The following is a 23,004-nucleotide window of genomic DNA, read 5'->3' as shown; positions in this document are numbered from 1 at the left end:
TTAGTAATAGCTCACTGAGCCGAATGCTGAAATGAGTTTTTCTGATCAACATTCATCTGTCATTTATATTGTTGTCTTCTATATATGACAACTTGAGAGTGTTATTATTTATTGGGGTATGTATTGAGGGTGAAGTGTATGATTCCTAAATTTTGTTTAATGCTGATGTTTTTACGATTAAAAGGGTGTGTGCCTAAAGGTGAGATGTACGATTCTCTTTGTTCAGATTTGTATTCTTTATTGAAGTGTGAGATTTGCACATTAATTTTTTGACTTCTTCTCAGGAACCAGCAGACTAATATTAAGCTAACTTGAAACAAAGCACCCTTGTGAACTAGAGATTCCACTTTACTATAAAAGGTGAAGTCTCATGTCATGATGAGATAAATATAAAATAGCAAAATTGGGGGAGGGGGGGGTGTTCATTTAAAAACCTTCTTGAGAACCACCAGGACAGGAAAGGCAAAAAAAAAACCCCATACAGTAGTAGATAAGAGTTTTCATTATATTTGGTGCTGTGTCATGCCCTGGAAGTGAAAAGTGAAAGACCTGCCAGGGAAGAGCCTGGGTTGGTGTCTCTGGGGTCTTAAGATTTTAGGGTAGGAGGAATACTATAAAAACACATTTTTCGTGGGGTCAAATTTTTGAGGTTTGAGAAAAAATATTGGTTTGTGGAGATTCTATTTTGTGGTTGGCAAATGTTTAGTAGTAATGCATTAGCAAGTTTACATTTTGTGGTGGACATAAATTCATGGGACTCTCCATACCTTGAAAATAATGAAAATTAACCCCCCCTCAAAAATTAGTGATTTTCACAGTATAGCGGTCAGACTATTTATTTGGCAAGAACTTTATTTTCATGTAATTAGGTGAGCGTTCCTGTTCATGAAAATTTTATCATTAGATATAATTGTATTGGTAAGGATTATATTCAATAATCACAACAGCTCGCAAAAAAAAATTTGTCTTGCTTATGAACACCAGATAGCTATTTCGTGAAAATAAGATGTCATGAAAATGTAGTGTTCTACAGTAGCTAAGTTGGTAGAGCACCCGCCTGGAGATTCAGGGGGCTGGGGTTGGTATCCCGGTTTGATCTGCTGCATTTTTCTCCTCTCATTATATTTGGATTGGTCTAGAAATTAGTGTTTGTTTTACTTAGGTATATAATATGAAAAATATTTAAGTCTTTTTAAGTAGCAGTACCACTACACATCTTATTGTCTCTTATTCTTGTAGTGTAGATTCAAGTTTGTTTTTAACATGAGTTACTAGACCAGTCAGAAATGGAATTGGGTCAAATTTTTATACATGTATATAATAGTCATTAATAAAACAAGCTAATTCAGAGAATTTGTGTCCCCCGCTTAGGGAAAAAGTAAACCATGCGCAGTTCGGGGTGTGGGGGGGGGGGGTCGGATCCCCTTGACTGAATTTTTAGAATTATTAAATGTATACATGTATACTGAAGCAAATAAAATACGCCAATATGGATATAAAGGTTTGATTGCTTATTCTTTATTATGTGTATAGAAGATTCTTTTTATAGGAAATATTTATCACACGGTAATGATGATTTTATGACTTTGTACAAGCCAGACCTCATAAATTTTTCATTTCACATGAATACTATCATTTAGTAAAAAAAAAAAGTATTTTGAAAAAAAAAACTTAGATCAGCCGGTATGCGAACCCGGGCCCTCTCACATGAGAAGCGAGAGACATACCACTAGACCACGGAGCCGCTTTAAACTAGCGAAAATTATATGCAAAGATGAAGTCACGTACATGTATATATTCACGTTCGATATTGTCAAAATTTTACACAATGCATATCTAATTTAACCTTTATTAAACAGTTCTATTAGATGTAATAAGAATATAAAGTCCACCGAGAACCTGTTTTATACGTAATAACTCTCCTCATGCCCCTGTGCTAAAAATAGCAACATGTAATACAATAAATACTAGTAATACAAACAGGGCGGGACACTTTGAGAGGGGTGAGAGAAGTCCTAGGGAGTTTTGGTATAAAATTACATTGCAAAAGCTCAAAATCTTCTTGAAATATCGCACAGAAATGATAGTGTTTCATGCAGAGAATGTATAAATCTACGACCTTGAAGTTTGACCTTTTGACTTCAAAATCAATAGGGTTCTTCCTTCGGCCACAGGGAGTTGTTATGTAAAATTTCATTGCAAAAGATCAAAGAGTTCTCGAGATATCGCACGGAAACGAAAGTGTTATAAAAGACAGAATTTGCGAACTTATGACCTTGATGTTTGACCTTTTGACCTCAAAATCAATAGGGTTCTTCTTTAGTCCATAGGGAGTTGCTATGCAAAATTTCATTGCGAAAGCTCAATGGGTTCTCGAGATATCGTGTGGAAACGAAAGCATTATAGACAGAAAGACGGACAGACAGACAGACCCAAACTAATATCCCACTTTTCAAGTGGGGGACAATTAAATGTTTAAGGGGCAGTCCACCGAAAAACCAGGCAATGAGTGTCACTTATTTTATTTATTTTTTGCATGCAGATTGATTAAAGAAATGTTTACACATGACATCAGTTTTTAGCTCACCTGAGCCAAAGGCTCAAGTGAGCTTTTCTGATCACATTTTGTCCGTCGTCCATCTGTGTAGCTGTCCGTCTGTCTGTCCATCCGTCTGTAAACTTTTTACATTTTCGACTTCTTCTCAAGAACCACTTGGCCAATTTTGACCAAACTTAGTACAAAGCATCCTTGGGTGAAGGGAAATTTAAATTGTTAAAATGAAGGGCCAAGTCCCCTCACAAGGGGAGATAATCAAGAAAAGACAAAAATAGGGTGGGGTCATTAAAAAATCTTCTTCTCAAGAACCATAGGGCCAATAAAGCTGAAACTTATGTGGAAGCACCCTGGGATAGTGTAGATTCTAAATTGTACAAATCATGACCCCCGGGGGTTGGGCGGGGCCACAATGGGGAATCAAAGTTTTACATAGAAATATATATGAAAAATCTTTGAAAATCTTCTTCTCAAGAACCACTGGGCCAGAAAAGCTGAAACTGATGTGGAAGCACCCTGGGGCAGTGTAGATTCTAAATTGTTCAAATCATGACCCCCGGGGCTAGGGCGGGGCCACAATGGGGAATCAAAGTTTTACATAGAAATATATAGGAAAAATCTTTGAAAATCTTCTTCTCAAGACCCACTGGGCCAGAAAAGCTGAAACTGATGTGGAAGCACCCTGGTGTAGTGTAGATTCTAAATTGTTCAAATCATGACCCCCGAGGGTAGGGCGGGGCCACAATGGGGAATCAAAGTTTTACATAGAAATATATAGGAAAAATCTTTGAAAATCTTCTCAAGAACCTCTGGACCACAAAAGCTGAAACTTATGTGGAAGCACCCTTGGGTAGTGTAGATTCTAAATTGTTCAAATCATGATCCCCGGGGGTAGGGCGGGGCCACAATGGGGAATCAAAATTTTACATAGAAATATATAGGAAAAATCTTTGAAAATCTTCTTCTCAAGAACCACTGGACCAGAAAAGCTGAAACTGATGTGGAAGCATCCTGGGTAGTGTAGATTTCAAATTGTGTAAATTATGATCATTGGGGTAGGGTGGGGTCACAATATGTATTACAAGGGGGAAATCTGGTAAAGAACAATATGACAAAAGATTCTCAGGTGAGCGATGTGGCCCATGGGCCTCTTGTTTTTAGCTCTACTGGTCAGAGGCCAGAAGAGCTTATGTGATAGCAATGCATCCGGCGTCCGTCCGTCTGTCTGTCCGTCTGTCTGTAAACAATTTTTCAAAACGCTACTCCTCCTACAATTTTAGTCTGATTTCAATATTACTTGGCACACAAGTAGACTATACTAAGATACATAGAATAGTGCATCGGTTTTTGATTTCGATGAACGGTGTTGCCATGGTTACTAAAAATAGAATTTTCTGTGAAATTCCTTTAAAACGCTACTCCTTTTACAGTTTAGGTCTGATTTTAATATAACTTGGCACACAAGTAGACTACACTTATATTTATAAAATAGTGCATCGGTTTTTGATTTTGATGAACGGTGTTGCCATGGTTACTAAAAATAGAATTTTCTGTGAAATTCCTTTAAAACGCACACAAGTACTCCTTTTACAGTTTAGGTCTAAAAATAGAATTTTCTTAATATAACTTGGCACACAAGTAGACTACACTAAGATACATAGAATAGTGCATCGGTTTTTGATTTTGATGAACGGTGTTGCCATGGTTACTAAAAATAGAATTTTCTGTGAAATTCCTTTAAAACGCTACTCCTTTTACAGTTTAGGTCTGATTTCAATATAACTTGCCCCACAAGTAGACTACACTAAGATACATAGAATAGTGCATCGGTTTTTGATTTTGATGAACGGTGTTGCCATGGTTACTAAAAATAGAATTTTCTGTGAAATTCCTTTAAAACGCTACTCCTTTTACAGTTTAGGTCTGATTTCAATATAACTTGGCACACAAGTAGACTACACTAAGATACATAGAATAGTGCATCGGTTTTTGATTTCGATGAACGGTGTTGCCATGGTTACTAAAAATAGAATTTTCTGTGAAATTCATTTAAAAAGCTACTCCTTCTACAGTTTTGGTCTGATTTCAATATAACTTGGCACAGTAGACTACACTAAGATACATAGAATAGTGCATTGGTTTTTGATTTCGATGAACAGTGTTACCATGGTTACTAAAAATAGAATTTTCTGTGAAATTCCTTTAAAACGCTACTCCTTCTACAGTTTTAGTTTGATTTCAAAATAATTTGGCACACAAGTAGACTACACAAAGATACATAGAATAGTGCAATGGTTTTTGATGAGTACAAACCAGTAGAGCTACAGTCTCGACAGAGACTTCTGGTTCTAATATTCCTCTAGTCCTACTTTGGTAAGTGCTTAATTTTAAGTGCAAAACGGTTACCCTAAGGCCATATAAAATTAATCTTTAGATTCTCATCCCCGCCCGCCCCTCTCAAAGTGTCCCGCCCCGATGTTTTTTACTTTGATTCTGGGTGTTAATAAAGGTATTTTCATGTATTTTTATTCAGCAAGAATTTGGGTCAAAGTTTGAGTTATCTCCCGTCTGTATTAAAAGTCGCGTGTCGCTGTTTATAGCAAAAGAGCCATGTGAAGAATGGAGAAAAATCGGCAATAAAAGCAGTTTAAATATGTAAGGAAAAGATAATTTGTCAGTATAGAGAAGACAGAGAAGAAAAAATAGCATAAAGACATCTAGATACCATCACTGGCAGGAGCAAGTATTTAGAGAGATTGTAACTAAGTAAAAATAGACGAGGAAAATGACACCTAGTCAAGTTATATTTAACGATTTCCAGCTGTGTGTGATTTTGCTTTGGAAAAAAAAAACCAACAATGTCGTAGACAGACTTTAGAGAAGGCCTAGATTTTTCAGTAGAATAATTATTAGAACATTTATATAGATTTTGCAAAATAAGAAATCAAGCACACACAATTTATTGGTATCCCCACCTCATTTTGTTCAGGGTGTGCCGTATAATGTTGTACTTGATAATTTGTTAATCAACAATAAATATTTAATTTTTAAAGCAAGAATTTTCTTTAAATATTTAAAAGAATATGAAAAGAATTAAATCTATTCATATTTGTATTAACATAATGAAAAAAAAATGAGTACGAGGCGTCCATGTTTTGTTGATCCTTATAATTTAATGATTGTAAAAAAATAAAAAATAAAATCCGCCCACCCGCCTCAATTTTTTAGCAAATTAGGATGAGAATCTAAAGATTAATTTTACCTGGCCTAAAGGTAAAAGTTTTACTAAGTTTTTGTTTTGTTTGATATGAAACAGATACTCAAAAACTGTCTATAATATTATTTGTAGTATAAACAATTATATTTTTACTCCAATTGATATTTCTTTACAAAAATTATGTGGTCCAAAATTGAGTTTAACTAGCAAGTGACATTGATTGCCATACCCAATTTTCATTATGTTCTAAAATTTCCAATACATTTAAATGAAAAAAATTCTCCTCCTGTTATTATGAATGCAAAGTACAAACTAATGAATCAATCCGTAAAATCGGTGGGAATGAGTATATTAAGAGAAATAAGAGGAGTCAAATTTAGCTATTTTTCATAATTTTCCCATACTGAAGCAATCCAGCCTGGAATTATATAAAAGAAGAAAACTGCTGTAATTAAAAAAAAAAAAAATTGGCTCTTTTAATGTAATATGGTATAAAAATTACTTGATTTATTGTTAAAACATGTCTTATAGGTGTCAATTTAGTTTGCATACCTCATAAATTTTGCATTAATTTCAATTGGGATCAGTTTTGTTTACCAATTTACTTCTCTGAAATATTTTTATCTGGTAATTATGACATCATATAAGATAGGTATTTGATGTCACTGAAACATAAATGGAAACATGGACTCAACCTGAATAATATTTGCAAATTAGAAACTAAATATTACGTTTGGATGTTTCAAAATTCCATTTTGAAAATAAAGTAATTATATTTTGTTGAATAATTTTCTTTAGTGTATCGGTTCTAAATATTTCGCTAGGATTCTGATAGTAAGGTGTTTAGAAGATTTCCCAATGCCATAAGAGATATTACTTTTGCATCTCAAAATTTCATGAAAATGACTGTCTATTTTGCTAAAAAACTGTTATTGAAAGTATTTTTTCCACTGATTTTATGTTTTAAACTGAAAAAATGAAATATTTCTAGATTTAGGTAAGTGTGAATTATAATCCTGTTAAAACTGTATTAGAATTTACAGTTCTTTGTTTCTTACCTACATTCAATGATTTATATAGGGGAATTCAAGATTCAAGAACACAAAACAAACTTTCAAACAAATCTTCAATTGCATTATTCCATTTGGAATATATTGATATGGTTTTCAATAAAATATCAAATATTAGTCACATTTGATGTGCAATGTGCTGCCAATTTATACAATATGCCTATTTATACAATACTGCCTGGTTTTCCAGTTGTCCAGTACAGCTTGCCCATGTTGTATGGATTTAAATTTCATCAAGTCATTACCTTTGGAGGTAGGATGGGGCTGCAAAAGGGAATGATAATTTCACTTGGGAATAAATAGGATATAAGTCTTGAAGAAAAAACAAGGCCGAAATGACTCAAGCCAGCATTGTAGCCCATGGGCCTTATGTTTGTGTCAGTAGATACAATGATTGTTACACTTTTGTAAGTTGCAAAAATTTGTATTTTTTAATACTAAAATAATTTAAAGGGGAGAATGGTAAGGGGGAACCATCTACAATTTTGGGGGTCACTTGATTAAAAGCTCAGGTTAAAGTTCTAGCTTTATGATAGGATCATTTTGATGCAATAACCCATACTTACTTGACAAGAGTCAAAACTATGGTAATATTAACTAAAAGAATATATGACCTCCACCTTGAACTATAAAAGAGATTGACTAGCACAAGTTTTCTTCAAAGGTCAAGATTTTTCTTCACATAAACACATTTTTTAAATGTTACAAAAAATTAAATCTAGATTTCTTATTCACTAGACAATGAAAAGAGCAAATTTAGGTCCTGAGGCCACTTAATCAAATGTCAAGGTCAGAAGGTCAAGATGATTTATATAAGAAGACTTTAGGGCCATGTATACCATTGTCAGTTTTCTATGTTACCTGATGACATTACACTTTTTTTATACTATAGCATTAAGGGATATTTAAGGAATCAATGTATACTTTGTTGGGTATACCAGGGCATCAAATAGGTGGGAACATGGGATAATTTGCATAATGGGCAAATATGTTATAAAGGTTAGAAATAGTCAAATATATCTGAATTTTTTTTAACTTTACTAGTAGAGCTTAATAAATTGATACATCAGACTGATGGTTCTCTGATTCTAAAAGCCTTTGCTATGGATGTTGATGGATGATGTTAGGTCTTTTATGTGGAACAAATTAAATCAACAGCTGATGTAGGATAAATGTCAGTACCATCATATGTCACATGGTTTGTTTTATACGTTAAATGTCACCGAGACTTGTACATCCCCGTGTCACCTTAACACAAAGAAGTCTGTCCCGAACAAGACAAATGACCTTAAAGACCATAAATAACAAGGTCACAAGGTCACTTCTCACAGAAGGCTTTCTGTCATGATCTATGTAATGTATGGATATGTAATCAGTTTGGATGCTGTATATTTTATCGGCTTGACTGGTTCAGTAAAAAACAGTGGAAGTTATCTGTACATTATTTAAAATACTAATGTTAACTTAAGACCCAGTGGCCTTGTGGGGTCTGAAGACTTGGTTGTTTATGGCAAAACATGCATCAAAGTTGTAGGCTGTTTACAGAAGAATTCAATGGAAAAGGTTTAAAACAAGATCTTTAATGAGGTGTATGCCCTAAATGTAAAAGATCTATCGATGTGATGCATCTATGCACTTTCATCAAGATCTTGCTTGCAAGATTGAGTGATTTGAATGCATTTGTTTTTTCTCTTTTTCCATCTGTCTAGCTGTCTCTCCATCTGTCTGTCTAGCTGTGTGTCTGTCCATAACAAATTTTTGGTCACATTTTCTTAGCAACTACTGATAGCAGATGCTTGAAATTTAAGCACATTCTTTGCTTAGGCTATGAATGATGGGATTCAATTTTGTTCAAATCCAATGTCAACTTCCTGTTATCTATGTGTCTGTCCACACCATACATAACAAACTTGTATCTCAGTTTTCTCAGCAACTACTCATCGCAGATGCTTGAAATTTTAGCACATTCTTTGCTTAGGCATGCCAAACATTTGGATTCAATTTTGTTCAAATCTGATGTCAACTTCCTTTTTATCTGTGCATCTCCTGTAAATGAACTTTTGTATATATATTAATATGATAGTGTACATTCACATCAGAGTTGGGGTATTACTAGTGAGCATTGGCTCACAGACTTCTTGTTAATCATATTGATTTGGAAGCATCCTCACATAGTGTAGATTAAAATTTGTTCAAATCATGACCCCTTAGGTAGTCAAATATGTAGCAGGAAAATCTGCTGATGAAAGGCAGCAAGGACACAATTATTCAGATGAGCATTGTGGCCCATTAGCCTGTTAGGGACCCTCTCTACACTGCACACTAATTTCAAGTTAGTTTGTGTAATTAGTCTGATTCACCATTTGATATAAATAGAAAATTAGAAAAGTTACAATATGCACTGTATTACAAAATTTATAAATTAATTCATAAACATTATATTGAGACAAGAAAGAGCAATTGAAAACTTGATTTGTATGTACTTTTCCCATTTAAGATAACATGTGTATAAAAAAGGTATGCACAAGGTGTGGAAAATGAATTAGAAAATCTTAATATGTATTTTTTTTTCAAAGCCTATAAAACATTTTATATAGTGGGTCGTAAATGACTTCTTAATAAATTTTGTTGTAATTTCCTTATGTAAAGCTTTTTTTATGTTTGGATGTAGACTTTGTATCAGCTACCTATTTTTTTCACATAGTTCATGGACATTACTATTGTAGATTCTAAAAAAAGATGAGAATATTAAAAGTCTACATGAATAAATTGCTCGAAATTTTTTGAAACCATAGTAAATTGTATGAAACAGCAATCAAACTTCTTTCCATGCAGTAGTCATTGTCAAGAAAGGTCAGTGACAGTCAATAACCAAAATATCATATGTTTAAAAGAGTTGTTAGTTTTTTGAAACACACAATTAAAATTTATGTAAAATGAAAGTGGATATCGTCAGCACAAAAATTCTGTTATCATTCATCATTTTGCAAAATGTGACTAATTTTTATATGTTTCATTATAATTATATATTTTCTGCAACATATAGTAATGACATAGTTGTCCTTTTTTTGCATTATCAAGTGAACAAGTTCCTCATTATCTGTGAGATTCTCAAGTTTTAAAATGAATTTTCAATGTACAATTTCTAAAACAAGGTAAATTATTGACAAAAAAGTTGATGAAACAAGAATATCAGCAGTTTCGTGAAAAGTCATCATTTCATAAGTTGATACAATGACCTTATCAGAAAATACAATTTATCATTAAGTCAAATGTTGCCTGACATTTTTCATACTAATTGTTAGTCCATTATTTATACACTGAATTGACGATGGATTTTTCTGTTATTTCCCGATCATGACAAGGAGCAGGTATGACAAGTTGGCAGGGGATGCTTACTCCTCCATGGTACCTGATCCCACCTCTGATGTTTTGGAGGTCCTAGTTTGCTCTGCTCCTATTTTGTATTGTTTTATGGACTTTGATATTGAATACTGTTTGTTATCTCCATATATTTCATCCTAAATAGACAGCCCCCCCAAAAAAACTCAGAAAAAATAACCAATCAAAGGGCAACAGCTCAGTATATGTTTTATGTTCATTTTCGTATCAGTCCTGTATAATTACAGGTACTGTGGTCTTCTTCAGTTCCAAGGGGAAACCAGAAAGAAATCCCTTCAACAGTTAACTATTCTGCTGTGTCACAAATACCCAAGGGTAAGTACTCTTACTTTTAGAGATATCAGAAATTGTCAGTTAAACTAGTGTAAAGATATCCCAATGTAAGGTTTAGTTTAGGAGATGTCTGTCAAAATAAATCTAAGATCTTATTTCTTGCATGAAGATATCCATATGTAAGCAATAACATATGAGTTGTCTGTCTTGATCACTCTGAAGCTTGTATCACAGATATCCAAAGATAAAATCTCACACAAGTGATATTTGACATGACTTGTTAAACTAAACAAATACTGTAAAATCACATATTTTTCGTGGAGTCATATTTTCGTTGTTTGCAGTAATAATATGGGTTCATGGGGATTTAATTTCATGGATAAAGAATTATTGAGTAGTTATGTACATGAAATTTTATATTTTGTGATGGACATAAATTTGTGGGTCTCTTCATACCTCAAAAACAACGAAAATTAAACCCCCACGAAAATTAGTGATTTCACAGTATTCCAATTTAGGAATTTGTGCAGGAGATATCTGACATGATTATTCTGAAACATTACTTGTGTTGTTGATATCAAATGTTGAATGGCTCTGATATAAATGATATCTACTATAGTCATTTTAACAGTCTTAATTCTCAGATATCAATTGGTAAGTTCAAATATAAGAAATAGGAAAAACTGTCTTATCACTCTACCGCTCTTGTGTCTTAGACATACAAGGGCAAACTAGATATCGAACATGATTTTTCCACAACTCCCGTGTCTTAGACATTTAAGAATAATTCTGATATACATGTATAGATATCTGACTTGGTCATTCTGCCAGTTGTGTGTCTAAGAAATCATTACATCATCAATCTACCTATTGGTTGAAAAATTGCTTTAAAAATCAGTTATATAAAATTGTAATTAGTTTTTTTTTTAACCTGTGTCTTCTTAATTTTGTTAAATTTTATTAATTTTGTGAAACAAACTTGATTTAAAAGAATAAATACTCTTTATTCTACTATCATGCATGAATTATTGTGCAATGGAAACCCTAATCTGCCCCCTTAATTACTAACCTACCCTTGGATAACTTTCCATTGCCATTTGTTATATCAGTACAGTGGACCCTCATTTATCCGAACGCTTTGGTCCTAGTCAATTTTTCCGGATATGTGAAGCGTCCGGATATTTGAATTACCAGTTAAACAAGAACAAATAACATTAAAAAATTTTGTCCCGGTGAAAAGTCGTCCGGATACTGAAGCATCCGGATATCTGGCATCCGGATATCTGAGGGTCCACTGTATTTGTTCAGTTAAAACTGTAAGATTTTTGCAAGGCATTGTTAAGAAGTTTTCTGGGGATCCCAAAAATCTTCACTTTATTAATTTGTACCCTTGCTCTTATTCAGTGATGTTTATTATGCACACAAAATATTAAGTGAAGTATTTGTCAAGATTTGATTTAGCAGTTGCTACATTCTGTCAAGGAAACTACAAGGTAAATAGTATGGTAGTCTGCCAAGGTCGTAGAGGGACACTGCAAGCTGGCAGTCTGCTGCCCTCCATGGGCAGCACATCACCAAATGTTATATTAATTTACAGTATATCATGCAATTAGCTGTGAGTCTTATCATGAACAAACAAACATGGATCAGTATCTTTGTATACACTTTGCCAGACGTGCTTCCTATGTTGCATCTAAACTATATGTGCTGGATGAATGAACAGGTCAAATGTTTTGGAGGTGGTCTATTTCTAAATAACTGTGGAATTTCCCTTTTGTACCTACTCACAGGACAACATTCTTTAAGCTTCATATTCTTTGGTCACCTTTATTTTTCTCTACAAAAGTTTGCAATCAGTATACAAATTGAAGAAGGACATGTCTAATTTTGCTATCTGCTTTGGGGCAAAATCTCAAAATGCATCTAATAGAGTGATGAGAGTATGCGGCTTTTCCGCAACAGTAAGATGTGTTATTGTGCTATGGTGTAGGTGATGAAATTGCCTGTTGAGGCACGTTTAAGTCACGCAGTGATTATCTTCCTCTATTTGATGCTGTAGGTAAGGAAGGCAACAGCTAATAAGTTATATGAGGCTCTGGTGACATACGATGACATCGTGCCGGAGGACAGTCTAGAAGAGATCACCACCATCCTGAGTGAGTTCACCTGGTGAGTAGCTCAGTCCTCAGTGAGTTAACCTGTTGAGTAGCTCAGTCCTCAGTGAGTTCACCTGGTGAGAACCTCATTCCTCAGCAAGTTCACAGTGAGTAGCTCATTCCTCAGTGAGTTCACCTGGTGAGTAGCTCAATCCTCAGATTTCACCTGATGAGTAGCTCAGTCCTCAGTGAGTTCACCCAGTGAATAGCTCAGTCCTCAGTGAGTTCACCTCGTAAATAACTCAGTCCTCAGTGAGCTCACATGATTAGTGGCTCAATCCTAAGGAAGTTCACCTGGCCTGGTGAGTAGCTCAGTCCTCAGTGAGTTCACCCAGTGAATAGCTCTGTCCTCAGTGAGTTCACATTGTAAATAGCTCAGTCCTCAGTAGTTCATCTGGTGAGTAGCTCAATTCTCATTGAGTTCATCTGGAGAGTAGCTCAATCCTCAGTGAGTTTACCTGGTGAGTAGTTTAATCCTCAGTGAGTTGTACTGGTAAGTAGCTCTATTCTCAGCAAGTTCACCTGGTGAATAGCTCAGTCCTCAGTGAGTTCACCTGTTGAGTAGCTCTATCCTCAGCAAGTTCACCAGGTGAGTAACTCAATCCTCAGTGAGTTCACCTGGTGAGTAGCTCAATCTTCAGTGAGTTCACCTGGTGAGTAGCTCAATCCTCAGAGAGTTCACCTGGTGGGAAGCTCTATTCTCAGCAAGTTCACCTGGTGAGTAGCTCAGTCCTCAGTGAGTTCACCTGTTGAGTAGCTCTATCCTCAACAAGTTCACCAGGTGAGCAATTCAATCCTTAGTGAGTTCACCAGGTGAGTAGCTCTATTCTCAGTGAGAGTTCACCTGGTGAGTAGCTCATTCCTCAGAGAGTTCATGGTGAATAACTCAGTCCTCAGCAAGTTCACCAGGTGAGTAGCTCAATCCTCAGTGAGTTCACCTGATGAGTAGCTCAGTCCTCAGTGAGTTCACCTGGTAAGTAGCTCAATCCTCCGTGAGTTCACCAGGTGAGTAGCTTAATTCTCCGTGAGTTCACCTTGTGAGAAGCTCATTCCTTAGCAAGTTCACGAGTTCACCTGGTGAGTAGCTCATTCCTCAGTGAGCTCACGTGAAGAGTAGCTCAATCCTCAGAAAGTTTACCTGGTAAGAAGCTCTATTCTCAGAACGTTCACCTGGTGAGTAGCTCAATCCTCAGTGAGCTCATCTGGTGAGATGCTCAATCCTTAGAAGGTTCACCAGGTGAGAAGCTCAATCCTTAGAAAGTTCACCAGGTGAGTAGCTCAGGTGGTAAAAACAGGGGGGACTATCCCCAGAAATATTACAGAAGTGACCTATTAATTAGTATAAAGGTGTTGCCTTTAATATTATCAGCTGGTAAATTTCCCTTATTTAATGCTACAGGTTAATTTAATACCAACTTTAAAGAGATTCACTGACAGCAGAACAACTGCAGATGAATTTTATTGTTAGCATATCTATATTTGATGGTGAAATCTCATATCTAATTCAGTTTAAATGTTTTAACTTCCTTTCTGTGCATTCAGATCTTCTAATAATGGCTAATTACTATCCTCGTAAGAAAGTTATTGATGATGTAGGAAATTCGTAATTTCCTGTATTTTAATTAAAAGAGGTTAACAATACTTATGTTTCAGGGATGATGAGGTAGACGTGGCTAAAATTAGACCAGTCAGAAATAACCTTTGTGAACTCATGAAAATTCCTTGTCCAGTGTTGAAAAAGGTATGAACTCGATAGGAAATAAAATAATCTTGTCTTGTATTTATAAATTAAACAAAAATCCGAACATTGTATTTTCCTCCGACAGGTTGACTATCTTTTAAAATTGAGATTAAAGAACATTTGTCATGCTGAACACATTTCTAATATTGGTTTTAATTTCATTCCTAGCATTGTCATTTTCTAAGTGAAAAAAAAAAAGATTTATTGAATCTGGTGTTTCAAGAAAGTAAAAATATATTTCATGTTTAACCATAACAAGATTGGAAGTAGGCATACCTTGTAAAAAAAAAAAAAAAACAAGCTGTTATACCATTTATAATCCTACTATTTTTGGATCTGTGAATTATTTAGCTGAAGTATTTCCATCTGTTCTCTATCTTCAGTGTCCAATGTTTTGTAAACCTCTGAAAAATAAAATAATGTATCTTTTTCTGAAGTGGTTGAAATACAGGTGTAGTTTCAATTAGTTTTTAGCTCACCTGAGTCAAAACAGAACAGAGGAGTAGGGGGCCACAAGAGGGGATCAAAGTTTTACTTAAAAGGAAATAACCTTAAAAATATTCTAAAGAACAGCAAATCTATTTTTATAGTATGATTTAATTACTTTTATCAATGCATTTCATTTATTGGATAATTTTCATTAAATATTATGATATATTTTTTTTTACAAGAAGTGCTTCCCAATTCCCATAGTAACTTAATATGATAAATTATGGGAAATTACAATAGTTGAAATACACATGTATTAGAGAAAAATTGTCAATGATTTTTAGCTCACCTCGACGAAGTCGAGATGAGCTTATGCTATACCCCCGGCGTTGGCGTCGGCGTCCCAGGTTAAAGTTTTAGGAGCAAGTCCATTCCCAAGTAACTATAAGCCCTATCTGAACCAAACGTGCATGGATGATGCATCTAGGGATGTACACTACCAGACTTGCTTCGGATGCTGGATCTGACCTACATTTTCTAATGAGTGACCAGGTTAAAGTTTTTGGAGCAGGTTAAAGTTTTTGGAGCAGGTCCATTCCCAAGGAATTATAAGCCCAACCCAGACCAAACTTGCATGGATGATGCATCTAGGAATGTACAGCTTATCAAAGTTTTACATTTTCCAGAAATATAGGTTAAAAATCTTTAAAAATCTTTTTCCCAAGGAACTATAAGCAAACCAAACTTGCATGAATGCATCTAGTGTACATACCAGATTGCTTTGGATGCATTTTCAATGATGACCAGGTTAAAGTTTTTTAAATTTGTTAAAATTGACCAAACCATGGATGATGCAGCTAGGGATGCAAAGGCTTCAATGCTGGTTATCAGAGTTTAAAATGCTGGATCTGAATAAAAATTATAATGAACTATAAGCCCTAAAGCATACCTTGCATGTATGATTTTATAACCTACTATACTATGTTATATTTATTGTTATTTCTTAATTTGCATTTTTAATTGTAAGCAAACTTGTCTCATGATAAATTTAGAAACACTACAAATGCAAACATAATGGACTGACCTTCATTTTCATTCCTAATATATCATTAATACTTGAAATATTAGGGAAATAAACTTTATTTATTTCTCTGACCTACATTGTGTTAAAAACCACACATGACAAATTAAATTTAGATGCATCTATGGATGGACACTACCAGAGCTTTTAAGATGCTGTTATTCCTTTTAATTCCCAAGTTTTCTATAAGATTACCTTACAAACTTGTATGGATGATGCATCTATGCCCCTACCAGACTATGCTTCGGATGCTGGATCTGACCTACATTTTCATTCCCAAGTAACTATAAGCCCTACCTCAAACTTGCATGGATGATGTATCGTGGACACTTTGCTTTAGATGCTGGATCTGACCTACATTTTCATTCCCAAGAAACTATAAGATATTTTCAGCAAACTTGCATATGATGTATAGATATGGATGAGACTTGCTATGCTGGATCTGCATCAACATTTTTTTATTCCCTTTAACTGTAAGCCTCACTTTTCCAAACTTGCATCGATGATGTATCTCAGTTTTAAACATACCATTCAAGATGCTGTTATCAACATTTCACCCATGTTATAAGCCCTAGCTAAACCAAACTTGCATGGATGATGCATCTAGGGATGGACACTACCAGACTTGCCTCGGACGCTGGATCTGACATAAGTTTTCCAGATGAGTAACCAGTATAAAGTTTTTGGAGCAGGACCATTCTTGAAGTCTTTGATATCTGCAGTTTTAACAGTTATGAATATTTGTTTACACAATACATGTTTTTCACCAAATGCATAGAAATGTGTATATGCCATGTAGAGGGTAAAGCACAACTTGCAAGAATATTGTTGTTAGGATGAATACTTAATATTAAGAAAATATGATGTAGGATTTGCATTACTTAAAACTGATAACATTCGTCGAGGTGAGCTTCGTAATCTTTGATTACCTATGTTTTTTTACTGCTTGTATTTATGATGTCAATTAATATGGATGCAGAAATCATGGTCAATCCAGCAAGACAAAGTTCTAGGATATTATGAGTTTATGACCAATGTGAAACCCTGATGCTTTGCATCATTAGTAATATTAATTCATAAACATCTTTAGGTAGTAGATTCAAGCTTGTTAAAATCATGACCCCAGAGGGTAGGGTGGGCTGAACAGGTTATCAAAGTTTTACATAGAAATATATTGGAAAATCTTTAAAAATCTTTTTCTCAAGAACAACAAAACCATGAATAGTCATATTGATTTGGAAGCATTTTCAAATAAGTGTAGATTTAAATTTGTTAAAATACCAACCTGGGGATAGGGTGCAAAGGCAACAATGGGTTATCAGAGTTTAAAATGAAAAGAATAAAAATTATAATGAAATCGTAAACATAACTGATGTAAGATTTTATAACCTACTATACTATGTTATATTTATTGTTATTTCTTAATTTGCATTTTTAATTGTAAGACATTTGTCTCATACATAAATTTAGAAACACTACAAATGCAAACATAATGGACTGGACCTTCTTTTAACCTCATATATCATTAATACATTGAAATATTAGTGAAATAAACTTTATTTATTTCTCATGCGTAATTGTGTTAAAAACCACACATGACAAATTGAATTTAGATTTATGTATCCTCCTATATCTTTTAAGATTAGTTGTTATTCCTTTTAAAACTAAAGTTTTCTGTAAGATTACCTTACATGCTTTTATAACCTTTTTATGCCCCGCCATGAATATGGCCGGGGCATATAGTGTTTGTCATGTTCGTCTTCCATCCTTCTGTCCTTCCGTCACACTTTGCGTTTAGCTCTATTCAAAGCTAAGTTTCAAAGAAACTATCCAAGATATTTTCATCAAACCTCATATGCTGATAGATATTGATGAGCGCTATGCAACTGCATCAACATTTTTTTACCTTTCCTTTGACCTTGACCTCACTTTCTTAAATTAGTGTTTAGCTCAGCTTTAAACATACCATTCAAGATGGTGTTATCAAACTTCACATGTTGATACAAACTTGCACGGATGATGCATCTAGGGATGAACACTACCAGACTTGTTTTGGATGCTGGATCTGACCTACATTTTCCAGATGAGTGACCAGGTTAAAGTTTTTGGAGCAGGTCCATTCCTAAGGAACTATAAGACCTACTTGGACCAAACTTGCATGGATGATGCATCTAAGGATGGACACTACCAGACTTGCTTTGGATGCTGGATCTGACCTACATTTTCCAGAGGAGTGACCAGGTTAAAGTTTTTGGAGCAGGTCCATATCCAAGGAACTATAAGCCCTACCTGAACCAAATTTGCATGGATGATGCATCTAGGGATGGACACTACCAGACTTCCTTCGGATGCTGGATCTGACCTACATTTTCCAGATGAGTGACCAGGTTCAAGTTTTTGGAGCAGGTCTTTTCCTAATTATTTCTATAAGCCCTACTTGGACCAAACTTGCATGGATGATGCATCTAGGGATGGACACTACCAGACTTGCTTCGGATGCTGGATCTGACCTACATTTTTATTACCTAGTAACTATAAGCCCTACCTGAACCAAACTTGCATATATGCAACTAGGATGGAAACCAATATATGCTGGATCTTATATTTTCATTCCCTGGTAACTATAACACAACCAAACTTGCATGGATGATGCATCTAATTGACACTACCAGACTCTGCTTCGGATGCAAAATATGACCTATATATATTCCCAAGTAACTATAAGCCCTGCTTGAACCAAACTTGCATGGATGATGCATCTAGGGATGGACACTACCAGACTTGCTTCGGATGCTGGATCTGACCTACATTTTTATTCCCTAGTAATTATAAGCCCTACCTTAACCAAACTGATCCAATTTTATACACATACAAATTTTCATGTTACTTTACTAATATATCCTCGGCGGGGCATTCATGTCCGATGGACATATTTCTAGTTAATTTAAAAGAAAGATACTATTCATTTAGTTCACTTGAAATTTTTTGTTTCTTACTTTTAGTTTTTTAAGATATACAGATTCCACAAATTAATGTTCCTATCTTTCAAACAGAGGAGTTACACTGATATTTTTAAATTCCCAGTATTTCTTGAATTCAATGGAAGAGTAATTGAACAATTTTAATTGCGTAAAATATCCCATTATATTATACTTTCATGTAAATTAGTTGAATCTGATTGGTCAAGAATCATTCGTTAAAAAAACACTATTACCCGCTGAATAATGAAGCCACGCCCTCCAGCATAGCAACAGTCAACATTGCTTGACGACGGTTGATATTAAAAAAATAGCGACTGCGCAGAATTTATGCGCGCACGGTTCACTGTTATATGTATTTGTGTAAAACATTCAATATAATATAATAAATATTGCATGTAGTTGAGTGTAACATTGCACTCAAATACATGCAATATTTATATAATATCTACCACCATTATACAGTGTGTGCAATCTGTATACACTCAATATATCAAGAATACACTGTAAAAAATATGCAACCTTTGTGTTTAAGAAAGGTGTTGAATATAAAAAAAACAAACATTTTATATTTGTCAATTGTGAATAAGTTCACAATAGCTGAAACGAGATCTGAATTAAGGCATATTTACAATGTTTCAAAATATTTTTCCGCTGCTGTTTTTCCACTAAATTAGAGACCTCCTGTTTTGACCGAAACAGAAGAGGACCTTTAGCAAATAAGTTACCAGGTGTACCGAAAGGTTAAAACCGTAAAAACGCTGTCTTACATGGCAGTTAACAAAATGCTACATGGTGAAAATATTTCTATCTGCTTTTATATTGACTTTTGTATGATCAGATCGTTCACTGTACCAAGGTTAGTTGAGTGAAATCTTGAAGAGGGTCTGTGATCCGCTGTGTACTGGAGTGATTTATGCAAAATAATTATTGCATTAAACAGATTTTCGGTAGCAACAAGGCTGTTTTTAATAAGAATTTGCTGTGAGAAACATGAAAAAGCAGGTGATATCAAAATCGCGGGAGCTTATAAGACTTCAATTAGACTCGGGGGGATGGGGAGCAGGGGGATTCTAGAGGTACAGTGCAGTCACTCGGAACGGAAGCTACAGCGAGGGCTTGTAGAATCACTTTTACAACTGCTTAAATGAGGCTTTTCACACAGACACAGCAAATTTCCCCTCACTAATGACAGAAACACACTTAATAATTTGTGCAGTGTTAAACTGCTTTATTAAGATGTTTTGCTTTTACAAAGAAAGCATGCAAACAAACTTAACGTCGCCAGCAAACTTCAAATCATGTAAAGCGCACCTGTCGCCTTATAACAGTCGACTTAATGCAGCAGTTTTTTGCTGGATTAATTTGGAAATAAAAAATTATGCACTGTCGTTTGTAGGAATAACCGCAACATCATTTACCACATATGGGACCATGTTTTATTCATAGGACGTACTGTTCACCGTAGACAAGTTTTATGCGTTTCCTCAACAATATAAGTTCCCATAAGTATGAAATGTTATTTATTTCAAAACATAGTCAAAGGTTTCTATGTAAATTTTCCAGATTTCTCCAGGATTTATCGATTTGAGAAGCTTAGAAAATAAAACTTCTTTTGTTTAATCGTTTCCAGTTCAGATGCGTTAGTTTTATTGGTAGAAATATTGCTCAAATGTTTTGCTTATTTAATTAAGTGTTGGTTGTCATTTGTCCCCGAAATGTCAGAACCACGTATATGACGTCACAGAATTATAGTACCAAATTTCATGCAGTTACACTCATAAAAATTATAAATGGTTGAATTAAAATGTAAAAAAAAAATCTCTCATGAATTTTAGGCATGCATGACAATGTTTCTTTATTCATCAATAGAGCAGTGTACACCTTAGATTTAAACTTCTCCCTGTGTGCGCCCCACTAAGAATCTTCGTACTTATACCGGTAATATATTAAATAGCAATAAAATGTATACGAGTAATGCACCTCTTTACCGTCCCATTAGTTTACATCAACAAACACCCCTCAAAAGAAAATTGTAAATGTTCAGCGATAGCGGATGTAATACGGAAGCTAATTAAAATACATCTAAAGCATTTTCAATATCGCTATGATTACTTATCGTAGTTATCTAAGATTTCATCTTAGCGTCAGTGATCACGTGATGTTCTTTGAGTTTCCTCTATGCAGTAACAACTGCACACAAATGTTTGCACTTGATAGAAATATTTGCTAAGAAACTTGTCTTTGATGCTCCTACTTTTAAGAGTATTGCCATTGAAGAGTTATTTCAGAAACGTCCACTGAGGTTGTTCCATGAATGCATATTTCATGTGTAGAATTTGAACAAATGGCAAAAGACAACTTCTTGAAATTATTCAGTTGTTTTGTACATGTTATTTTTCGGATAAGAAAGAGAACTGGATAGTAAAGAAATTCAGAACTTGTAGTGTATAAAACCAGGGGTATTACTGGAAAATAGAAAACCGGCTCATCGTTTGTTAAACTTTTATTATGAATGTCAATTGGCAACAAGCTTCATATACTTGTTCGTTGAATCAAAGGTCAATATTTTTTTAAAAAGTTAACATACAAGCACACAGCAGAAATGAAATGAAATTTCGCCTAGTTAGAAGAGGCCCTGTTAAAGCCATTCAGTTATAGTATATGTATTGGTCGAGGTCAATTTTTGTTTCGTTTTCCCAAGTTGAACCAGATTTTTTTTTCTTTTTGACACAATGATAGTAAATTTCGGCATGCTAATTCATATTCGTAATATCATGAAGAGATATTCAAAGATTTTGAGTCAAAGGTCAAAGGCTTAAGATCAAAGGTGTTATTAGAATGCAAGGTCCAGCTTGACTTAGTCGGTTTTCTAATTCACTTTAATGATTATATTTTGCGTTCATCGTTTTCTACGGTCTGTTTTAATCGCCTTCAGATTTAATGTCCCAAAATTCATCAAGAGCAAACCTTACATCGGCGTCTGACAACATCGTGACAAGTGATACATTCACCAAAATTATTTTCTGAATATTAGACATCGTCTTTAAATTCAGTTTTTAGATAGGCTCAAGCCTATTTCAGGTTTGAAGGAGAAAAATTCCTGTCCATTTATATCTCTTTTTTAAATTATACTGTCACAAATACACAGATTTCTTGATTTACAAGTTCTTTAAGAATGAAAACCCGCGAGATGTTCCCTTATTTCACTTCTACTTTCCATGCAACCAGTGGAAAGAGGTTTTTAATTAACCTGGATTTTTATTTTTCAGAAGGGAACTTAAGGACACTGCACACAGAGGAGGACACAAAGAAACATGAATCGTGTCAGGATGTGACGCCAGGGGAAATAACGGGGTACACGGGGACCGCGGATATATCAACCGCCGCCTTCAAACCCTGCTAATGAACAATCACGGATATCTTTTATAGTTTCTGTCGCTTAAATCGCATCATTAAGGCTAATAAAATAGCAATGTGAAACACTAATATTGGATTTCCTATCTTAATGAAATACAAATATAAGTATCTGTATTTTCTTGATTATGTATTCAAGAGTTAAATTGTCTGGCGTGACTAGGAAATTATGCTGTATATAAAACATACTGTTGCAGGAGAAAGGTGATTTGCTTTATATGGTTAGATGATAGGTTAATAACAAAAAAATACAGAAATTTGTTAAAACTTAAGCTAAGTTATTGATTATTAGGAAGTTCATTGAGGATACATTGTTTATGTAAATTGTTTATAGAGTGAAGCTTTCACTTTTTCTGTAAATACAATGGGTTTCTTGTGTGATCACTCAGTCCAAATCAATCATAAATACCTGAAATACATCAATATCCAGAAAATTTAAAAGAGCATAATAGGGACTTTTAATTTCATTCTATTTGTACTGAATCTAATATGCCGGTAGATATATTTAAGTACTATACATTGGGACAATGCAAGAAAAGGGATTGATCTTTAAAGAAAAACTTTGTGATAATAATTTTGTTTTATGAAACCTATGAACTCTGTCACAAAGAGGCTGTTGCAGTTCTTTTGTTATTTTCCCTAAATGTGTAGCAATAAAAGTTTTTTATATGATTCACTGATAAAAT

At 34.5% G+C, this 23,004-nt stretch overlaps 1 protein-coding gene across 1 annotated transcript in view; it reads left to right on the top strand.

Annotated features, from left to right (window-relative positions):
* Window positions 1–22,433, top strand: part of LOC134248548 (tubulin-specific chaperone D-like) — a 49,504-nt gene extending 27,071 nt beyond the window's left edge. Inside the window, exons 33-36 of the mRNA XM_062730957.1 lie at window positions 10,471–10,558; window positions 12,576–12,685; window positions 14,326–14,413; window positions 22,174–22,433. Of these exons, the coding sequence (XP_062586941.1) occupies window positions 10,471–10,558; window positions 12,576–12,685; window positions 14,326–14,413; window positions 22,174–22,185 (298 nt within the window). The 3' untranslated portion in view covers window positions 22,186–22,433. The remainder of the gene's footprint in view (window positions 1–10,470; window positions 10,559–12,575; window positions 12,686–14,325; window positions 14,414–22,173) is intronic.
* The last annotated feature ends 571 nt before the right edge of the window (window positions 22,434–23,004 follow it).

The sequence above is a fragment of the Saccostrea cucullata genome, unplaced genomic scaffold, assembly GCF_032062105.1.
Source record: "Saccostrea cucullata isolate Sc308-1 unplaced genomic scaffold, CSIRO_AGI_Scuc_v1 ctg55, whole genome shotgun sequence".
NCBI lineage: Eukaryota > Metazoa > Mollusca > Bivalvia > Ostreida > Ostreidae > Saccostrea > Saccostrea cuccullata.
This window is presented reverse-complemented; position numbering and strand designations above follow the sequence as displayed.